Source organism: Anolis sagrei, chromosome 3, assembly GCF_037176765.1.
Source record: "Anolis sagrei isolate rAnoSag1 chromosome 3, rAnoSag1.mat, whole genome shotgun sequence".
NCBI classification, from domain to species: Eukaryota; Metazoa; Chordata; class Lepidosauria; order Squamata; family Dactyloidae; genus Anolis; species Anolis sagrei.
In genome coordinates this window covers 145,297,139-145,320,030 of record NC_090023.1, presented here as the reverse complement: position 1 = coordinate 145,320,030, position 22,892 = coordinate 145,297,139, and the positions used below count along the sequence as shown (strand labels likewise).

Below are 22,892 nucleotides of genomic sequence, written 5' to 3'. Positions count from 1 at the left end.
ATACTGTGCATCATTGGGTGAGTAAGTTTAAAGATATTGAGGTGGGAACATCTGACTTGCATGACAAAGAAAGAGTTGGACATCCTGTGACAGCAACCACCGAGTTTCCCAAGCAAAAGGTTGACAGATTGATTCAGGGCGATCGTCGTATCACTCGGAGAGGAATTTCATGTACAATTGGCATTTCACAAGAATGTGTGGGTCACATTATTGCTTTACTTGGCTATCAGAAGATTTGTGCATGATGGGTACCAAGAATACTGACGCCTGAAATGAAAGTGCACAGACTTGAAACTTCAGAGACTGGATCTCACCACCGTACAACATCCTCCATACAGTCCAGATTTAGCACCATCTGACTTCCATCTGTTCCTGACAATGAAAGAAGATCTGCAGGGATATAATTATGCTTCTGATAAAGACGTTGAGAGAACTGTGAGATGCTGGTTGCGGAAACAGAGTGTCGACTTCTTCCATTACGGCTTCAGAAAACTTGTTCATCATTAGCAGAAATGTATCCAATTGTCTGGTAATTATGTGGAAAAGCGAATAGTGGTAGTTAAAGAGCACATTCTAAGGATTATTTCTGCATTTGATTTATTAAAATATTCCCATCCAAACCCAAGTAACGAAGGTGGAGGCATTACTTTTCATTCAACCCTCGTAGGTCAAACATGCAGAATGGCTTGGAAATGAGGGAAGGTACAGAGGTTGGAAGACAGTGACAACCTGTAACTACTGTGTTCATCAGAGGCTGTAAAGAAGACATATGTGCCAGCTGTTGCCACAACATTTTGCCAGATTTTCATACCATATCTGCACAAAAGGTAAGTACCAGAGGGCATAAAGAAAAACCATGAAATCTGCATTTTCAGAAATACAAAAAAGTAAGAAATAAACACAAAGAGGGACACTGTAAAGCTCTCTCACAAAGACTGCATGTCCAGAGGTCACAAAATGCTAAGGGGAAAACTAAAACCAAGCTTGTGGGCAAGGAGATGGAATATCACAGAGTGAAAAACATGGACAACTTCAGCATGAGGTATGAGCTCCCATGCCATTGTAGGCCCTAATCACATTATTGGAGGAGGAGGATCAATTATTTATTGACTTAAATCTGTGACTATTCTGTATGCCCAATACAACCCTGAATTTCAGAACTCTAAGTAAGAAATTTTTCTTCTTCAGTAGTTTCTTAACAATAGCAATTTTAAATCATTCTTAACAATAATGATTTAAAATCAACTCCTTCCAGCTGTTACAATAGGTTTTATTGCAAGGAAAAGCAATAAGACCATGGCAGCTGCTAGCTCTGCTGTATCATTGGGGTTTTATTTGAAACTAAAAGCAGCTGTCCATTGTGCTGAAGCCTATCCTTGCTTTACATTTAGTACTTTGGATTGTTCCTTTAAAGTGAAAATAAACTCCAGATGAGATTCTCTATCTCAGTGACATAGAACAACCAGCGGGAGTAGAGGAGGTCTTCTCACATTGAAAGGCCCCTCCTCCATCCCAAGTGACACTGACCTGGTTATGGAGAGAGAAAAGAAAGAGGTCTGTTGGAAACTAGGAAAATGGGATTTATATACCTGTGGAATGTCCAGGGTGGGACAAAGAACCCTTGTCTGCTGGATGCAGGTGTGAATGTTTCAGTTGGCCAACTTGATTAGCATTTAATGCCCTAGCAGTTTTCCAGGTGTGGCTTCTTACTGCCTGGGTCCAGGTCCGTAGCAAGGATTTCGATTCCGGGGGGGGGGGGGGGGGGGGGCTGAGTCTGAGTCAAAGAGGGTCTAGCCTAGCAAACCTTTTGTATCGTTACCCCAATACCCCCATGCATATGGGATATATTATAGTGATCAGATAATGATATGAATAAACATAACAGTTTAAATAATGCACCAGTAAGGCCTTTTTGCGAACCACTATGAGAATTTCAGGGGGGGGGGGGCTGAAGCCCCTCAACCCCCCCCCCCCCCCCGGCTACATGCCTGCCTGGTGCCATACTTTGTTGAGAGATGATAAGCTGTCCCTGATTGTTTCTTGCCTGGAGCTTCCCTGTCTTTATTTATTGTTATGATTTTAGAGTTTTTTAATACTGGTAGCCAGATTGTGTTCATTTTCAAGGCTTCTTCCTTTTTGTTGAAATTGTCCACATGCTTGTGGATTTCAATGGCTTCTCTGTGTAGTCTGACATGGCATTTCTGTGTTCTCAAATAATATGCTGTGTCCACGTTGGTTCATCAGATGCTCTGCTATGGCTGACTTTTCTGGTTGAAGTAGTCCGCAGTGTCAATTTTTCTATTTGTGTAATGTTTTAAACTCTGAGGATAGGGAACTGTTTTTCCCCCTTTTACTTGTAAGACACCATGGGCAGTGATGGCAAAGTGTATATAGAGGATGATGATGATGAACACCTCTCTTAAATGCTCTTATTGGATACATAATATCTCTTCCAAGAAACAGTATGGTCTGAAGGCAACTTCAGAAGTAATTGTTTACCTCTTTTCTTCAAAAAATTAAATTCTGAAAACCTAATGAAACATAAAAAAATAACAGTATCCCTGCTTCATAGAAAAAGGTACCCCAAAATTTGGAAGCAAAGAAAGCTGTATATAACGACCCGTGATAATAGTTCATATTACACTATGTAACAAAATTTGAAAAAAATCACATTGCTGGTTTGAGAGTTTTATTCCTTTTTAATTGTGACATGAGCTTTGGAAACGGATTATGATAAGCTGAATGGACTTACAAATTACAGAGCTTGGTGAAACAATGGCCATCAGGCTGGCTTTTTCTATGAGATTTTCTTGTATTAATTTAATGTTTTAACTATTTACAATTACTGTGGTTGTGTATTTTGTTATTTTGTTGTGTTGAATTGTAGGCATCGAATATGTGTCAGCTGGAAGCCATCTGGAGTCCCCCCTAGGGGGTTGAGAAGGGCGGGGTAGAAATGCTTGAAATAAATAAATAAATCATAGAATCATAGAGTTGGAAGAGACCTTGTGGGCTATCCAGTCCAACCCCTGCCAAGAAGCAGGAAAATTGCATTCAAAGCACCCCTGACAGATGCCCATCCAGCCTCTGTTTAAAAGCCTTGAAAGAAGGAGCCTCCACCACATTTCCTAACACAGTTAGGAAGTCCTTCCTCATGTTCAGGTGGAATAACTTCCTAACTGTGAGAGCTGTTCAGCTCTGTGTTATATTCCAGAAACTTCATTTTTGTAGCCGACACAAACTATGTTGAATTAGTTGAGGCTCTGTGAGATATTCATTGAAAAACTATAGCAAAATGTGCTGGGTGATGTTCCGCAAAAACAAAGTTTTTGCAGTTTAATAAACCTTTTCTATGTTTTTATGATAGAACCAGTTAGGAAATGACATTTATAACCCAGGAACAAAAACCAAGTTACTTCTTGTTGTTGTTGTTGTTGTTGTTGTTGTTGTTGTTGTTGTTGTTGTTCTTCTTCTTCTTCTTCTTCTTCTTCTTCTTCTTCTTCTTCTTCTTCTTCTTCTTCTTCTTTCTCCTCCTCCTCCTTCCTCTTCTTCTTGCCTTGCTTTTTTCCCTCCAGACTCAAAGCAGCTAATATTGTTCTTGTTCTGAAGTTGTTTTTTCACTACCACCAAGCCCTGAAAGGCACCACTGGGACCCAGCTGTGAGGTGTAAGGAATCATTGAGTAGCAAGGATTGTATCTTGTCAACTTCCATTCTCTAGATGCAGAAAAAAAAGGTTGCCATGCATCTTCCATGTGTTCCTGGATAACGGCAGGAGGAAGTTACCTTTCTTCTTCCTCTTCCCACTCCACACACACGGAATGCCCATAGCAGTGCCTTTTGGGGCTTGACAGTGGCAGGGGAAAGGTGCATGTGATGTTTTAGATAGTTCAAGGGTAAATGTGTTTCGTTTATTAGAGGCGATAAAGTTATGATTGGAGGGGAATGGAATATCAGGAATGAGTTGTAATTAGTAGAATGTTTGAGAAGGGATTTGGAGAAGGCGGATGTATGACAGTTGGTAAAGAGCAATGTAGTCAGTTGGGGTTACTTAATTACAGCAAGCAGTCTTTCAGGTTTGGCTAGTGAATGGGGTTTAAGAGTCTGAGTGATTAGGAGAGTTAGAGAGGGTCTGAATGAGCTTGGAGATAAGAGTGGGAAACACATTTTAAATATATCAATTAATTAGTGTTCAAATGAAGCATTATTTTTTATCGCACTTTGATCTTTGTGGCAGTACTGCTTTTTATTAACTGGTGGCAGCAGTTTATAAAAAGGAAGCCTGCCTGATAGGGATAATATATGAATAATATCTCACACAGGAATCCCAAGGGCATCTAGGAGGCCCCCACAATTGGAAGCCATGATGATAGGAGAGGAGAAGGTCTTCACATTGGTTAAGAGGTGAGGATAAAGGAAAGCCTTATCTTAGTATATATTTATCGTGTCAGAAGCAAACTGAAGGTACAGTTATAATGTATTTAAAAACACAAAGTTGAAAACTTGACATTGTACTAAATGCCCTTTGACCAGAAGCAGGCTACTTTGAATGCCTTTGGTGTGGCTCTAAGAAGGTCTTCCATTGTGCATATGGCAGGGCTCAAGCTGCATTGTAGTAAGTGTTCTGTGGTTTGTGCTTCTCCCACTCGCATGTTGTGGACTTCACTTAGTGTCTCCATTTCTGAAGATTGCCTCTGCACCTCATGGTGCTAGAGCGCAGTCTGTTCTGCATCTTCCAAGTTGTCCAGTCTTCTGTGTGCACAGGGGGAAAGTCTCTCATCCGGTATCAGCCATGGATAGAAGTTCTAGTTTCTAGCCTGCCACTTTTGGACTCTTGCTTGCTGAGGTGTCCCTGTGAGTACCTCTGTAGATCTTAGAAAGCTATATCTTGATTTAAGGGATGGGTGTGCTGGCTGATATTCGAACAGAGGATGGGCCGGAGATGTCCATGCCTTGGTCCTTTCATTACAGGTTGCTACTTCCTGATGGATGTCAGGTGGTGCAATACTGGCTAAACAGTATAATTTCTCCAGTGGTGTGGAGCATAGACATGTTGTGATAATGCAGCATCTCATTAAAAGCCACATCCATTGTTTTAACATGGTGAGATGTATTCCATACTGGGCATGCATACTCAGCAGCAGAGTAGCAAAGCGCAAAGGCAGACACCTTCATTGTGTCTGGTTGTGATCCCCAGGTTGTGCCAGTCAGCTTTCGTATGATATTATTTCTAGCACCCAGTTGTTTCTTTCAGAGCACAGTCTAGAGTAACTCCCAGGTATTTGGGTGTGCTGCAATGCTCCAGTGGGATTCCTCCCCAGGCAATCCTCAGAGCTCGCGATGCTTGTCTGTTCTTAAGATGAAAAACATATATCTGTGTTTTAAATGGATTAGGAATCAGATGGTTTTCCCTGTAATATGCAATAAGGGCACCTAAAACTTTGGAGATCTTCTGTTCAACTATTTCAAAGCTCTCCGCTTCAGCGGTGATAGCACGATCATCAGCATAGATGAAACACTCTGTCCCTGGGTATTAGTGGGTGAGATTAGTGGAAGTCTTCAGATGAGAGTAGTGGAAGGATAGGTAGAAACTTACAGCATGCTCCATATCAATGACGCAGAATCTCAGCCAATGTTTTACATTTACTTGTAATATAATACTTCTAATTGTAATGGGTAATGACACTTATCTCCTAAAGCTTAATCCTGTATTCTGATGGTGGAACTGAGTAACATTTATTCCTCACTCAGGTAACGTTATTTTTAAATTGTCATTTGGTCTGTTTTTAAGGCATTAACTACACTAAGATTAATGTTAAGAGATTTCTCATAACTAAAATAATAAGCCAAAATAATGCACCATATTAAACATTTACAGATAATGGTAATGTATTAGGACTGGGATTGTGAGTTCTTGTTAGACCTCAGCACCCATGTATTAATATTTTTATTAGTGCAGAAGGTTTTTAAGAATAATATCAGATCTCTCCCTCTCGTACACAGACAAATTGATCAAATATTTATTCACTGAGCAAGCAATAGATGTGCATCCAATATAACCAGCCAGGTTTTTTTAGCATGATATTCAGTGTGTATGAAATACATCAGTGTTGATTGTTTCACATTAGCATTAAACCCAAATGATAAAGATGATGCAGTGCGAATGTTAAAAGGATAGCAGATTTAAAGTGGGCTAGAGAAATCAATATTCAGCTCTCACAGTAGACCTGACCTAACTCTCATCTCTTTGCATGCAAGGTCAAATGATGTAGACTTGAAGTCTGATTGTACTATAAATATCTGAATCAAAAGTCCTTTTCCCAGGGACTTGCAGATGAAGATTCTTAGGACAGACTTACACTGAAAACCCATCACTGAATTTCATTTTCTCAAAAAAAAAAAATCAGGATAACTGCTTCTTGGATAGGGCCAAGCAAGGTAATTTTAGATTATGGATGTAATGATCTCACATGGATAGCAGGTCTGTAGATGGTACCAGTGGATGACGTCATAATATGGTTGGCCAGCCCTACTCTTACTGAATGGGATTTTGCCCCTATGGCCTCACTAGGGAGAATATAATTATCAGTTTGTTAGCAGTCCTTTACTTCCTCACATAGAAAGGGAAGACGTCTGAAGTATCTGTTGTCATTAATGCCCTAAGCCAGGGGTCCTCAAACTAAGGCCTGGGGTCTGAATACGGCCCTCCAAGGTCATTTACCCGGCCCTCACTCAGGGTCACAACAACAACAATCCTATCTCATCAGCCAAAAGCAGGCCAACACTTCCCACTGAAATATTAATAAGTTTATATTTCTTTAAATTGTTCTTCTATTTAATTATTGTATTAAGTGGTTTTTTTGCATTATAAATAAGATACATGCAGTATGTATAGGAATTAATTCATGGTTTTTTTTCAAATTATAATCTGGCCCTCCAACAGTTTGAGGGTCTGTGATCTGTCCCTCTGTTTAAAAAGTTTGAGGACCCATGCCCTAAGCAATCACAATGCATTATTTGTGTGTATCGGTTATCTATATTATTTCATTATACTATCACTGCTAAGTTGTGTTTTCAAATGTCTCATTGCTATGCAAATTAGTATACAGTAAGAAATCAAAGGTCCAGTTTTACCAGCCAGACGATCTTGAACATCCAGGAAAGTCAAACCGTATTTAAAGTTATCTTCAGTAAAGTGTACGGAGAGAACAACATTCTTCAAATTGACAAAGACACAAGAAGAAATTCAAGATTGAATATTTAAGGAAAATTAGTGTGAGGCATTACTGTGCAGACTTTAAAGTGCCTCTGTACTTTACCATCTTATATATTTTTAAAAATCTAAAGCAACCAAGAGATTGGAAAATAAATTTGGAAGTACTACTGGGATCAGGGTGGATGGATGTTATCCTTGAAGCAACTGGCTTGACCTTGAAGGAGCTGGGGATGGTGACAGCTGACCGGGAGCTCTGGCGTGGGCTGGTCCATGGGGTCACGAAGAGTCAGAAGCGACTGAATGAATGAACAGCAACAAACTGGCACAAAAGGATTCTAGTTTTCTGTCATTAAAAGAAGAGGTTCCCAAGAGGTTCAAAAACTATGGGAATTCTTCAACACCATATAAAATCAGATACAGCTTGCAGAGATAGATACACAGAAACTTTATTTTATCTTGAGGGTTGCAGAGTGTGTCAAAAGCTTCCACGGAGTTCCATGGTGTTCTCAAGAAACACAGAAGTACAGGTATGCCTACTAAGAAAGTTAGTGTCATTTTAATCAATAGGTTGGTTAAGTTAAATAGGGAAGAATGTCTATTTTGGTTTTCCTTCTTATCTGCCTCATATGCAAGGAAAAAAGGAACAGTGTGATTCAAATGTATTGCACTAGATGAGATACTTAAAAGATCTGAAGCAGTTTCACACTTTTCAAATGGCAAAGTCAGAAGACAGATTTTGCCTTTAAAAAATTCATTTCCAATTGACACTTCAGCAGGTTTGTTCCCATGTAGTTAAAGAACACAAAGAATATCTAACGATCACGATGACATGGCATCATGCAGCATCTGAAAGAGTCAAATGAAGGATGTATAAAAATCCAGACAGCCTTTTTCAGCCCTAAGCCTTCTTTACTTTCAGTAGGAATGCAACCAGTTTAAGGACCATAATCTGGAAAGCAGGAATTGCAAAAGTTGTATTTGACTTGTGCTATATTTCATGCAAATAGCAGAAATAGACTTTACAGAAATGTATAACACTATAAGGATTTTGAATTCTGTGACTTATCTTTTCATATACTTCTCAGCTGAAGTTAAAATGGGAATCACAGAATCAAAGAGTTGGAAGAGACCTCAAAGAGTTGGAAGGGTCCCCAGGTGGCACAATGGGCCAAACCACTGAGCTGTTGAGCTTGCTGACTGAAGGGTTGGCAGTTCAAATCTGGGCAAAGGGGTGAGCTCCTGCTGTTAGGCCCAGCTTCTGCCAATTAGGAATTCCAAAACATGCAATTCAAAAACACACTGCTCCAGTGGGATGGTGACAGTGCTCCATGCTGCCATGCTGGCCATATGACCTTGGAAGTGTCTACGGACAACACTGGATATTCAGCATAAAAATGGAGATGAGCCAGATAAGTGTTAGTACATAAGGACCCAAAGATGTTTTTCACATCTTTCATATTCATCATTCTGTGGAAATGGGCAGACCGAGAATATGGATTAAGGCAAGGTAAAGGTTGTCCCCTGACATTAAGTCCAGTCATGTCCAACTCTAGGGGTTGGTGCTCATCTCCATTTCTAAGCTGAAGAGTAGGTGTTGTCCGTAGAAACCTCCAAGGTCATGTGGCCGGCATGACTGCATGGAGCGCCATTTCTAATATGGATTAGAAATCGTTTAATTTCTTTACATGTCCTTTCCAGTCAGATTGTATGAACTTGTCCTAGACTATTGCAAAGTTCATTGGCATTTAGAATACAGTAAATTAAGACAGGAAAAGTGTGGTCTACAAGATACATGGAGGGCTCACAAGTTTCAGTTCTAAGAAAGCCTCCTCAATATTTGCCTGTAAAAAGATCAGACTTTTAGTTTAGGATCTGGTTTGATTCATCACTTAGCTCAGGGTGAGTATGTAAGTAGGTAGTTTAAGATCAATTCTAAGAAAGCCTCCTCAATATTTGCCTGTAACTATGCTGGAAGCTGGCCTGAGACCCCTTTGGGAAATAAGGTGGGATACAAATGAAGTTTTATTATTATTATTATTATAAAGTTTTTGTTGCTACCATATTGTTCTTGTTGACCCTACTTTTCCACTTACGGAGATAGTTTACTGTTTTTCTTTGAAATAGGGTAAATATTCAAAAACATTTAACCTACTGATGCTTTAAGTAATGTAATTTTATTGGTATCTATTTTTATTTTGAAATTTACCAGTGCTGCTGCATTTCCCACCCTCGGCTTATATTCGAGGCAATACATTTTCAGTTTTTTTGTGGTGAAATTACGTGCCTCAGCTTATATTTGGATCGGCTTATGCTTGAGTGTATAGGTGTATGGCAATCTCAAAGAAACACCTAGACTATATTTAATTTTCTGATGTGCGGTTTTACTGCTGGCCATTGTTGTTGTTTTTAAACGAAGCAGCAAGGATTAGGTTATTGACTGACCCATATTACTCAGCCCTCTCAAATGTGTTTAGCTATTTGGGATAATCCTCAGATTCTGTTTAAACAAGATAGTAGATTTATAACACTAATACCTATATGAGATTTCACATTCAGCAACAACATGCTTAATCGGGTACTGGCACCTATGTATGGCACCCCAACATGAGCCCACATATCCATGCTGTTGTTCTAGTGCCAAACAAATTCTAGGAGAGGGCCGAAGCTGAAAACCTGAAACTATATTGAACTGTGTTACTAATTTCTGCTTTTCAGTTTCTCAAAAAGCAGAGTGTTGGTTGTCAGATAATAAGGATGTTTGCTGCACTGCGATGTCAAAAAAACCCTGCATGCCTACGACTTGGTTCAGCAGCAGTTTGCCAATAATGTTGTTTTGTTTTGCCAGCACTGTATATATAAACACACAGTCATTCCCAGCATGGTAGATATGATCCTGGGGCTCAATATTCTGGCAGCCCTCCCCCCACGATGCATTGAACTAAGCTACTGCATTCACAGAGCTATGCCATCCAGCTGCCTGTCACTCCTGCCCTCATTAGAGCAGGAAAGACTACTTTCTACCACCTATTAATAAGAAATAGCTCATTGGCTTCCTGGACCCCTGCTTCCTCTCTCAGATCTCTTCCCTGGCTCTTATGTCTTTCTTTCATTAGTTCTCTCGCTGCCTCAGCCAACAGAATCACATTTACTGTGAACCGCTACAGCAAATAAATGACTCTTCAAGCAGCACACAGAAGCACCTGGTAGTGCAAATGACCCTGCCAAGGTTTGTATCCCATCCACAATGATTTAAAGCTTTTATTCATTTGATATTTGGTACATTTTCCCACATAAAGAACACTGAATCAAAACCAGTTAAAATCCACAGGATAAGAGTTCTTTTCTGTCTCGGCAACATTTTTAAAACAGGGATTCACAAACAGACAAAACTTTCAAGCCTCTACAATTCAGATGGGCTTGCTCGTCAAAAGAGTAAAAATGCATTATTGATGCCCCCATATACAAAGATTTTTTAAAAAGTCCTCTTAGAGGTACAAGTTGGGTACACAAAAGCTATAAAAGGGAAAGAGAAAGAGATAAAGAAAAAACACACAGTTTCTTTGAGATTTAATACCAGAACCATAATCAATAGCTTGAAAATACTTGCGAGTAATAGGAAAGACAGCAGGTCAAACAAGTAAGTCTGAATAAAAGGATGAGAGAAAGAAGAAGAAGAAATAAATCTCTGAAGGTTTTTGCAAGGCAGCTCTTCCAAGTGCTGTGGCAGGAATCCTGTAAAAATAAAATCAGAATTAGTGTTGTTGTGTGGAGGAAAGAAAGCTGTTGAAAGAATGAAAAAAGTTGAAGCATTCCAGTTAAATAGAACTAGCACATTTCTTTTAAAAAACATTTGAGACGGTTTATAAAATCGGCAGATACCTTTCTTTTATTGTTTACAAAGCAAATCCTGTAACAAAGCTTGTTCATACTAAATACTATCCTTTATTACACAAAGCATAATAAAGTCATGAGGATGAATTGAGCAAAATACAGTAACATATTAACAAACAATTATGAAAAGCAGAATAACTATTAGTAATCAATTAGTAATCATCTGAAGGAAAATCTAATTTGATGGTTTGTTTTGAAAATCAGGTCACTTGCAATGCTTCTGAAATGGTTTGATGGTATGGTATGATGAAAAAAGTTGGAGAACTGATATCTAATACTTTGTAAGGTGAAAGGATGACAACTGTCCTACACCTCAAGTCCAAATTAGTAACTATGAGCTTCTCCTTCTACACAATGTACTATGTGGGTAGAACTAATGGCTAAGGGAAGAGGACCTTATCTGCTTAGACTGGATTGCAGTCTGCAATAGTATAAGGAGACATTGAATGTTGTTTCAGTTATTCATACATGAACTGTATCTAGGATTGCCTAATTTAACATGCTGTATATGGGGCTAATCTGGAAACATCAACCAGTGAAGAATACAGCTACTTGACTGTTAGTCAGTACTGAATAGAGTAAAGGTAAAGGTTTCCCCTTGACATTGAGTCTAGTCGTGTTTGACTCTGGGGGGTGGTGCTCATCTCCATTTCTAAGCTGAAGAGCCATTGTTGTCCATAGATGCCTCCAAAGTCTTGTGGCCAGCATGACTGCATGGAGAGGCATTACCTTCCTACCAGAGTGGTACCTATTGATCTACTCATATTTGCATGTTTTCAAACTGCTAGGTTGGCAGAAGCTGGGGCTAACAGCAGAAACTCAACCCCCTCCCTGGATTTGAACCATCAATCTTTCGGTTTAACCCGCTATGCCACTGGAGGCTCCCAGCATTGAAAACAGGTGAATAAACTATGGTTCAAGATGGAAATTTGGTTGCCTGGTAAGAAAATTGCGGTGGGATTGAGACAAAAACATATGCTGGATGGGGCTGGACTCCTCTCATATATCCATTTCATAGTTTGAGGATGCACTTGGAACCAGAATTGGTCTTCAGAGAACAGATTTGTTTTTGCTCTATTTTGGTTAGTTACTTTCATAGACAGGACAGAAGTGGTCACAGTGGTTCACACTTTTAGTGGCTTACAATTAAAATACTGGAGTGAACTGTATGCAGAGCTGTTCTTAAAGAGTTTACAAACTTCAAGAAATGCAATTATGTGGTGGCCAGATGTGTGTACAGAAAGATCACATATTATTGACATCTTACTAACTGCACTGTCCTCTGAGTTATAAACAGTAGTTCAACTCTAAGAGCTATTTAGTGGGTGGATGAGAAATACGACCTTTACAGAGGTGGCCTCCAAGTTTTGTATGCGTACTCTCTACCTATGACTTCATTTCTCATTGTATTGAAAGAGGACTAATAAAAGTCTCATATTTTCACCTTCCCCCAAGTCTGAATTGCTGCAAAGTTAAAATTGTATTTAGCCTAAGCTGTTTGTATACAATTAAGAAAATAGTCATAACTATTTACTTTACACATTGGATAATATTGCTGTGTGCTTGCCTTTAAGTCTGATAATATATCTCATCTATCAAGACATTTATTATGTGTGGGACCCAAAAAATCAATCCTAAAAGGAGGCATACAATAATCATACAAATAATAATTTAGATGCAGTTGTGTTGGGACACACAGGGATTTTGCTAGAGAGCTGTCCTTCCTGGAGGTAGGAAAAAACCCACTGATTGATTAATATGGGATACAGGGACACTAGACCGGTATGAAGCAATTTATCTCAGGTTTGTCTTTGAGCAAGAAAGGCTGGCAACAAGATTTGACAGACATTTCAAGAGACAGTAGCTGTGTGTGTTGCAGCAAAAAGGACAGTTATGTGGCACCTTAAAGACTAAAAAGATTTATTTGGCAGCAAAGTCATCTGAAGAGGAATGGAGTCTACAAAAACCTCTGCCAAATGGAACTTTTTTGTCCTTTACGTACTACTCACAATATTTTGCAGGATTTAAATGATGTATTGAAAGTATTCTCACACTCTTTTGGAAGCGGGGGGGGGGGGGGGGGACGGGACCATGGGCCCTTTCATATGCAGTAGGATTGCAATTCCCAGCATTTCTGAGCATTATATATGCTGGTTAAGACTTCCACCAGTTGCAGTCCACCATCATCTTGAGGACCCCATGCTTCCCACCCTGCAACTATTTGAACCACAGGAATAATTTGATCCCATTATTGTGGGAGAATGGTGTGTGAAATATTTGAGGTTTATTGAAATTAATATACCTTGGTCTATTTTTTGAGATCAGTTAAATCAGTGGTTCCCAACCTCTTTTGACCAGGGACTACTTGAGTAGGAACCACTTTGACCAGGGACCACTCTCTGACATTAGTACTAAAAAGGGTTACAAATCAGTTTTTGGTCAACTTTAGATTGGTTATTTGGGGTGCTGATTCAGAAAATCACACTGGATAGACCACATCAGTTCTAGTTTCTGATACAGAACACATGCCATCCAGTAGTTGCGATCTGCTCACCCACAGAAAACCATATTCAATAATCTAGAGCTGATGTGGTCTCTCCAATGCAATTTTCTGAATCAGCACTCCAAATAACCCCAGGAACAGGCCTAAAAATGAAGACATCAAGGTGACCCTGCTTCCAGGCACCACCTGGAATGACCTCACTTAGGGGAAGGAAGGGGGAGAAGCAGCAGTCAGGAGGCCTGTTGTCATGTCTTTCATGGGTAGTCAGCTTCTCACTTCCCAACACTATAAAAGGGTTTCGCAAAACCAGTCGCTTTTGATACAATGGTGTAGTAATGGTGAAGCCACTGGCCATATTTTAGTTCTTAGGGACCACTGGTGGTCTATGGACCATAGGTTGGGAACTACTGAGTTAAACAAAGCTCTGAAAGCTACCTTTAAAAATAATTTTAGCTATAATTGCATGCCCATGAAGCAATTGGTTGCCATTACTTGCAATTTATAAAATAAATGTTACTTGCTGGTTTCTTAAAATAAAAGTTACTTTTACATATTTTTTAAAAAAATCACATTAATGCTAGAAGCAGCTGGCTTGCTGTACAGAGCATAGTCTTTCTTGCATTGCCTCAATACCCACAACAGACCATGAGGCAGAAGGATGTGGCCCAGCACAAATCATCACTGGATCTATGCAATATTTTTCTCCACCCATAACTACAAAAAGTAACTCTACAAATTACAGTCATATAGGAAATAATACAAACACCTTTACATAGTTACAACTCTAAAGTAATAGAATTATGTTTTCATTACTAGGTGGAGGAATTAATTCTAAGGGACTTCCTACATATAATTGCACCAAGCTCTGGTTATATAACCCCTTAGACATGAAAGGATTAAGAACATGAATAATACATTTTAAAAGGAAGTGTATATGGCAGACCATCTGTAAGTATTCAAAGGCTGAATTTCTCATAGCAATATAGTAATGATCTCAGACAGTTACCGAATGATTTTCATGCACTGACTGAGTCCCCTGGGTTTTCAGACAGTCTCGTTGTATTCAGCACAGGGACATTACTCATTCCCAAGAGCCTCTCTCATTCCTATGTCTGGGTTTAAAATTGTCTAAGCATTTTAAATGGCCAAGTTAGATGCCTAAATCAGTATTTCAATGCAAGAATGATGGTATATTTTTGAAGACTTACCTGTCTAATTGTTTTTGTGCAGTTGCTCACATTTTACTGGAAATAGTCATATTCCTGTAGAAATGAGAATTTCTATTAGCATATTTATTTATTCAAAATATTACAAGCTGTTCTTCAGACTTAACACTTCCAAGATGAGTTCTAAGATTGGAAAATGCTCAATATAAAAATACATTTGAAAGTTGTGCATCATGAAAACACAATTGATAAAACTCTCAATAACACTGATCAACCCAATAAGAACAGAAAAATGAAACAATGTTAAGCACAGCAGCACTAAGAAGATCCTCATTCATGATAATAGCTTATTGTCATTTTGGGCAGGTAAAGAGGAAAAAGTATGCCCAATTGTTGCCTCATGCACTAGGCAGGAAGAGACAGGTAGTGTGAAGGCCAATAGCTCTCACAAATATGTGACACAGCCTTATATGAGACCAGACTACAGCTATGCTGAAGTAGATGCATTCCTGGGCATCATGTCTTCAACAGAAAATAATGATACTAGAAGCAAAATAATCCATGAGGAATGGGGATAGATTCAAACACCCCATTCCCCCCAGAAAAAAAAGGTTAATTTAAATCATTTTGGGATTTTAAGAATTCAAAACAAACAATATGTACATATGAAATTAAACAATTGGGTCAAGTAATCCTTGCATTAAATGAGCAAAAACATTTTTCATCCTTCAGGAGACCAAAGGCTACCTCCTAGTAGCTTACAGAGATAACTTTTCCACAAGTTCCTCACTTTTCTTATGATTTCTATTTTTGGAGTTGCTTCCCCTCTTCCTCTCTTTTTGCTGTTTGATTGTGCTTGGTAAGGTATTTTGGAGGCAGCAGCTGCTGACTTTGCCTGTTGCAGGGAGGCCCACATGGCTTTAGCAGAAGAGACCAGAGGAGAATCCTATTTTTCCTCAGTAAAAGTTTTGCTTACTGTGTTGTTTGCTGCAAACACATTTTCCCCAATATTAGTGCAGCTAAAAATATCCAGACAGGAATATGATGAGGAGAAAAATTGGAGCTGGATAGGCAAAACATTTGGAAAAAGCAGCTTTGCTGTTAGAGATTTTGTTAACTAAGGTATGCTTTTAATATTGCTCAATTATAGTGCTCATAAAACAACAATACCAAGAGTAACTCACTCCATCAGCCATTTATTGTTCGTTCTGCAGCAATAGGCCACACTGGGGAATTCTTGTCCTTCAAATTTAGTCTGGCAAAATATTTCAGTTTAAACAGTAGATTTATATTACCAGTTGATCTATTAACATCAACTATGACTGGATGAATATAATACTGCTAGTAAGCAAAACAAATAGATATGTGAGTGCATGCATATTAAAAAACACTACAGTGACAAAATACATTTAAATTATTCAAAAGAAGATGTAAAAAGTTATATGTAAATGAGGACTTGTCACCCACTTTCTGCTTTTATTAAAGTTGCTGGCATTAGCTGAACTCCAGGCTGGTCTGTGGCTTGATCATAAGGATGGCATTTCAGCCTTATTAGAGCTTTCTTTTGAAGTCCTTTCACTAGCAAGGGTGTTATCTATTTTAGCTGTCCAGTTGTTTCTGCTTTGCTCATTACTTCCTTTTGCCTCTCTGTGTCTTCCTGAGAAATCAAAAATGTCATATATAGCACTATCACCTATACTGCCATGTTTACTATTACGTTGCATGCCAGGGTTTTCAGGTAAAGATCTCCAACCTTGCTCTTCAAGATTCAATAAACTGGAATTGAACTGACCTGGGGCTTTCCTGCATATCAGCATCTTCTGTGCTGTAACATGGAGTCAGACCCCATCTCTTGGTATCCCTCTAGTCAACCCTATGACCTGAGCAGATAGGACACCAGGAGGGACTCCAAAGAGGATTGATATAATGTTACTTTTGTTTGCTTCTCTATGACGATAATGTGTATTTCATCTGGAACAGTTAATCTTAATTTTATGCAAAGTACCCCACCAAAAAAAATGGAAGAAGAAAAGGAAAACAAGCCACTCTCTCACATACTCCTTCAGAAATTTAGGACGGTCTTAAATGTTTTACAGGTTTGTTATTTGGTGCCAATGCTAGGCTTTCTGTCACTTCCATTGCCATGGTCCAGTGGCATAAATCCAACATAGGGACCCAAAAACAACTCTTCGTCCCACATAGAGTCACTGAATCAATAGGTATCCATTCACTCAATAGGTCTACTTTCATGGGAAGCAACAATTAGATTTGACTCAGGGAGATTAAGGGTAAGTTTATTTTTGGTACAGAATTTAAATGGAAATCCTACTCTTGCACAAAATCCTTGTGGTGAAAGGTATAATTGCTCCCCCAAACACTCCAATCCTGAAGAGTTTAATCATTTCTGTATCTCCCATGGTAGTCAATGGGAAGCACAAACTTCCTGATTTTGGAGTTATATTGGATCTGAAGTGTGTATCCATTCTTCTTGCGACATCAGTTCATAACTGACTTCGGCTCCAAACCTTCAGTTTTGGAAAATGGCATGTCAGTTTTAGCACACACATTTATGTCCATATAAGCCACACCGAAGCAGTGGGAATTTTTTCCAAGTTAACACATGTGGAATAAGACTACAAATGGGGCTCTCATGAAAAGGAAATAATTCGGGATGTGATTAAAAAGTAGAAGTCATTGTGCAAACCCAATATTTGTACTACTCACGGCTATGCAAATGCTGGAGCTCCAAGCAAGGCCAACCAATACAAACACATTTCTAGTATCTCAATAAATGCTGTTGCACTGGTACAAAAGGCTCAAGCCTGTGTAAAGACTTTGAGGCTTTGGACTCTAGACTGGAAATATGCAATTTCTATAACTACAATTACTTGGCATCTAGAAATGAATGTCCTTTAAGCAACATTTAAAGCCTGCCTAAAGCATCCATCTTCTAAATATTTCATATTCACTTTAGGACATACTGTGCATTGTTTGCCATACTTACAGAGCAGCTATTATTTCTGCCTTCACAGATAAACACATTTTTTCCAAGATTCCTTTCTGTTGCACTATACAGAAAGAGTGATAAAAGCAGCATATTCAAGGCAATCTAAACCCTGCAGAAGCAGGCAGCTGTCATTTTGTGTTTAGATAAAGTCCCGATTTCCTCCTCCTCAGAAGTGATTGCCGAATTTTTATTCATCACCTTGGCTTCATGCCGACCCCAGACAATGAATATTACAAGCAGACTATTCAGGTAGTGGGCTATTTTAAAACAACAGCAACTCATTGTTTTTATTCTTTGGGACTTTGAAAGATGAGGTTTGTTACTCACCCAGCTGTCAGCAGTAAAACCCATATTCCCAAGACATCCAGACTGGTAAATGCCACCTGGCTGACTATTGCTTTGTAGCCTGTCCAGAAATGCATTATTCACCCTAAGAAATAGAAATCGGGGAATGAATGTTAACAGAGTTTCACCAGAAGGCTCAGATTAAGGAAGTGAATGCAACACACAAGCGTGAACTGAATTTTATGGCAAGAAAAACAGATTGCATTGGTAATGTAAGTATGATGGCCAGTTTCAAGTTTAAACTATAAATCTTCTATTGAAATATTCCAGCTTTCCAACTTTGTCGCACCAGTTTTGACTATGATGGCAACGTTTTCCAAAACGGCCCTATATTTGAGGACATTAACTACCCTATACTCACTACAAAATATTAATAAATATTCAATCTGACCAGGTTGGCAAAGTACTAAAAGTCAGCAACTGTACAAAGTACTATGAAAATTGTCATTTAAAGGTGCTAGAACTGGCTGTCATAGATAAAATGACAAGGTTGGTGCATAAAGGAAAAGAGCAAAAACTTTAAGCAGATGTCCCTCTCTTAAGATGAAATTGGTTTATTATGGTTTAGAACAGCATTTCTAAGCTAACACTGAACTAACACTAGGTTTTATATATTCATTCATACATACATACACACACACACACACACACATATTAAAATTAAATTATATAAAATAAAATATTATATAATAAAATATAATTTTATATATAATATATAAAATATATAATACTAGCGGTCCCCTGCCACACGTTGCTGTGGCCCAGTCTGGTGATCTGGAAAATAAAGTAATGAGAAACTGTTGGTTTCTAATATATGTAATTCCTTTATGCTTGTGGGTAAACAGTATTTCTTGCTGTTTCTTTGTGAGTGTTGATGTGGAGGTTGTCTGGTTTGCCTACTCTGGTATATGCAACATATCATTGTCCTTTAGGGGTCCCTTTCAAATCTTTGATAGTGCATCTGTCATATACATATGTGTGTGTGTGAATGGCTGGATGGCCCTTTGTCAGGAGGGCTTTATGATTTCTTGCTCTGGGGAAGGGAGTTGGACTGGATGGCTTTAGGCAGCATTTCTCAACCTGGGGTTTGGGACTCCGGGGGGGGGGGTTGTGAGGGGGTGTCAGAAGGGTCACCAAAGACCACCAGAAAACACAGTATTTTCTGCTGGTCGTGAGGGTTCTGTGTGGGAAGTTTGCCCCAATTCTGTCCTTGGTGGGGTTCAGAATGTTCCTTGATTGTAGGTGAACTATAAATCCCAGTAACTACAACTCCCAAATGTCAAGGTCTATTTCCCCCCAAACTCTATCTGTGTTTATATTTGGGCATATTGAGTATTCGTGCCAAGTTTGGTTTAGATCCATCATTGTTTGCGTCCACAGTGCTCTCTAGATGTAAGTGAACTACAACTCCAAAACCCAAAGTCAATGCCCACCAAACCCTTCTAGTTTTTTTTGTTGGTCAGGGGAGTTCTGTGTGCCAAGTTTGGTTCAATTCCATTGTTGGTGGAGTTCAGAATGTTCTTTGATTATAGGTGAACTATAAATCCCAGCAACTACAACTCCCAAATGACAAAATCATAATTTTTTGAGTGATGGTCACTCCATGTATAGTGAGACGTTTTGTTGCCAAATTTGGTGTAATTTTGTTCATTGGTTCTTCTGTTTTTAAGGTACTCATTATGCACAGAGCATTTATATATATATATATATATATATATATATATATATATATATAATATTCAGAATAGTATCTAAAATGGTACTCTATTGATGTGACTTAGACATACCTAAATCATTTTGTATTTTCGCTTATAAATAACACTATGTAATCAAATTTGGAAAAAAAATCTCTTCCTGGTTTGAAAGTGTAATTTCCTTTTTAATTGTGCAGCTCTTACTTTGAAAGTAGTTGTTATAATTCCAAAACTTCATTTTTGTGGCTGCCACAAACTATGTTGAATTGGTTGGGACTCGGTGAGATATTCACTGAAAAAGTCAGCAAAATGTGCTGCAGGGTGTCCTGCTAAAACAAAGTCTTTGCAGTTCAAAAAACCTTTACATGTTTTTTATGATAGAACAAATTAGGAAATGACATTTATAACCCAGGAACAAAAAGTGTGTTACATGCTGTAATACAGGCATTACATAATAACTATTCAAGTAACGGTGCACAATTTATTTCAGAAGGCTGCTTGAGTCACTCATGGTTAATGGAAACCAATTCTTCATTATATATTTGAAGCAGACAATGTAGTTTGAGAAAGGAGACACCTAGTATATCAGTTTGGAAGAAAGCGCTGAACATTTGGTTACTACCAATACAAATCAACCAGATTTTGCCCGGACAGATTTAGAACCACTGTCATTTGAATGAGATGAGGAGTAAGAATTTGAGTTTAATAGGAAGTCAGCTCTACGCCACCTCACTAGCATTTGTATCCCACTTCAGAATTCTCAAAATACCACTGATCAATACTATAAATTTTAGCCATATGCAATAACTGTCATGGGAAGAATATAGGAAACAACACCACAATTTATCACTGAGTATAAACTTAGAAAAACTTCACACTATGGCCAAGAATTTCCATGGTTCTACAGACATGAAGAATTTGAACATGTTTTAATAATTTATTCCATTAATTTTACCTTTGCTGCTCATTCTGATGCTTTCTTAGTCTCATTTTCTCCTCTAGCCTTTGTTTACGTTCTAATAGTTCAGCCTGCAAACAACAAACCCCTGCAAATTAATGATTACCATAATGTTATTATACTTTTTCTAGAAAAGGAACATGGAAAATTATTCCATTTTTCTTTGTATATTATATATGACTACATTGTTCCATGATTACATGATTGCAGCAGCATGGATAATCTATGCCCAGAGATGGTAAGAAACAGATATACTGATGCAAAAAGATAGGCTGATGAAGATATGTGAATTAGCGGAAATGGACAAATGGATAATGTTGATTAAGGAGAAATCCTTGACCAAATTCAAGAAAGATGGGGGCATATTTATTGCTTTTATACAGCAAAGATGGAGACAATCTTCAATACAGTAGAGTCTCGCTTATCCAACCTTCGCTCATCCAACGTTCTATATGTATTATTTATATCTAATGGCATCGAATTGTGCCGGATGTAAGCCGCCCTGAGTCCCCCCCCCGGGGGGGGGGGGTGGGGTTGAGAAGGGCGGGTTACAAATGTTATAAATAAATAAATAAATAAATAAATAAATAAATAAATATTATCCAACGCAGTCTGGCTCCCACCTGGAGCCACAACTTGTTCAATACGTTGTGATGTTTTGGTGCTAAATTCGTAAATGCAGTAATTGCTACATAATGTTACCATGTATTGAACTGCTTTTTTGTTGATTTGTTGTAAAACATGATGTTTTGGTGCTTAATTTGTAAAATCATAATGTCATTTGATGGTTAATAGGTTTTTTTCTCAACGTTTTCGCTGATCCAATATTCTGCTGGCCCATTTATGTTGAATAAGCGAGACTCTACTGTATTAGTTTTCTGATGCAGAAGAGTGTTATTTAAAGTAGAAAAGTAGAAATAAAGTGATACTTAAAGGGACTAACACATAAGAAGTTAAAATTAACAGATAACGAGTGGGAGGCTTATAGATCAGCTTAGTAGCTCTTTGTTTAGAATGTGTAGGTTGTATGTTGACACAAAAGAGCATTAGCTACTTCTGAATATAATAAAAATGTTTTTATGGTAGTTTTAAATTTATTTTGTGTTGTTGCATTTTATAAGTATGTTTTGTCTTTGTATGTTTGAAAAAAGGATTTACAAAATAAGTTTAGCATACTGTAATTAAGTGTAAAACAATCATTAAAACACTTGATTTCTAATATCTGTTTATGCTTGTAACTATGAAAAATATTTTGAATATAATGCTCACTATAATTAAAACACAGTGATTCTCCATTTTCTTTTTGAGAAAAATTATTTTCCTTGCAAGTTGCAAGTATTTTGGACCAATCAGAAAACATTTTAAAAACAGCTGCCCGAAAAGCTGAAGTGGATAAACAGTATCAGGAAACAGTTACTGTGTTATTGTCCTTTCCTTCTTCATAATACAATATGCTGGGAACATTGATTAAGATTTAATATCAATGAAAACAAAGATAGAAGGAAAGAGAGAGAGGCCAGTGGGCTTCATTCGGTATGAAACTTCCATCTATGTAACATCAGACTGGCTTCTGTGGATAAGAATCACATTCGGGTTTCTAGAGTGAAAATTTGTTTTTTGGAGAATGCAGACTACAGTTTGGGAACACAACTTTTTTTGAATATACACCATAATGATAAATATCAATGCTGACTGGGGATTGTGGGATTTTTAATCCCAAAAGGAATGTTTCTAAACTTGGGTGGCAAACAGAAAGCCAAAAAGAGTAGTCTATCTGAAAGCCCAACATTGTGCATTAGGTATTTATTTCACATCCTTTCCTCTAAAACAGTGGTTCTCAACCTGTAGGTCCCCAGATGTTTTGGCCTTCAACTCCCCAAAATCCTAACAACTGGTAAACTGGCTGGGATTTCTGGAAGTTATAGGCCAAAACACCTGGGGACCCACAGATTGAGACTTACTTACTTACTTGAGAACCACTGCTCTAAAACCTCATCTAGGCCTTAGCTATTCAGGAGTTCCTTCAGTTATCATTGTCTGTCACTAAACAGTTTCATACTGAGATGTTCCAGGAACCTCACAACCCAGTTTCCCCACACTTGGTTACTCTGCTG

General features: G+C 38.3%; 1 protein-coding gene across 1 annotated transcript in view; it reads right to left on the bottom strand.

Moving 5' to 3' along the window:
* Nucleotides 1–10,766: 10,766 nt before the first annotated feature.
* Nucleotides 10,767–22,892, bottom strand: part of EPSTI1 (epithelial stromal interaction 1) — a 39,773-nt gene continuing 27,647 nt past the window's right edge. The window contains exons 9-12 of the mRNA XM_060769247.2: nucleotides 20,776–20,849; nucleotides 18,109–18,211; nucleotides 14,817–14,870; nucleotides 10,767–10,946 (exon numbers count right to left, since the gene is read on the bottom strand). Coding sequence (XP_060625230.2) covers nucleotides 14,850–14,870; nucleotides 18,109–18,211; nucleotides 20,776–20,849 — 198 coding nt within the window. The 3' untranslated portion in view covers nucleotides 10,767–10,946; nucleotides 14,817–14,849. The remainder of the gene's footprint in view (nucleotides 10,947–14,816; nucleotides 14,871–18,108; nucleotides 18,212–20,775; nucleotides 20,850–22,892) is intronic.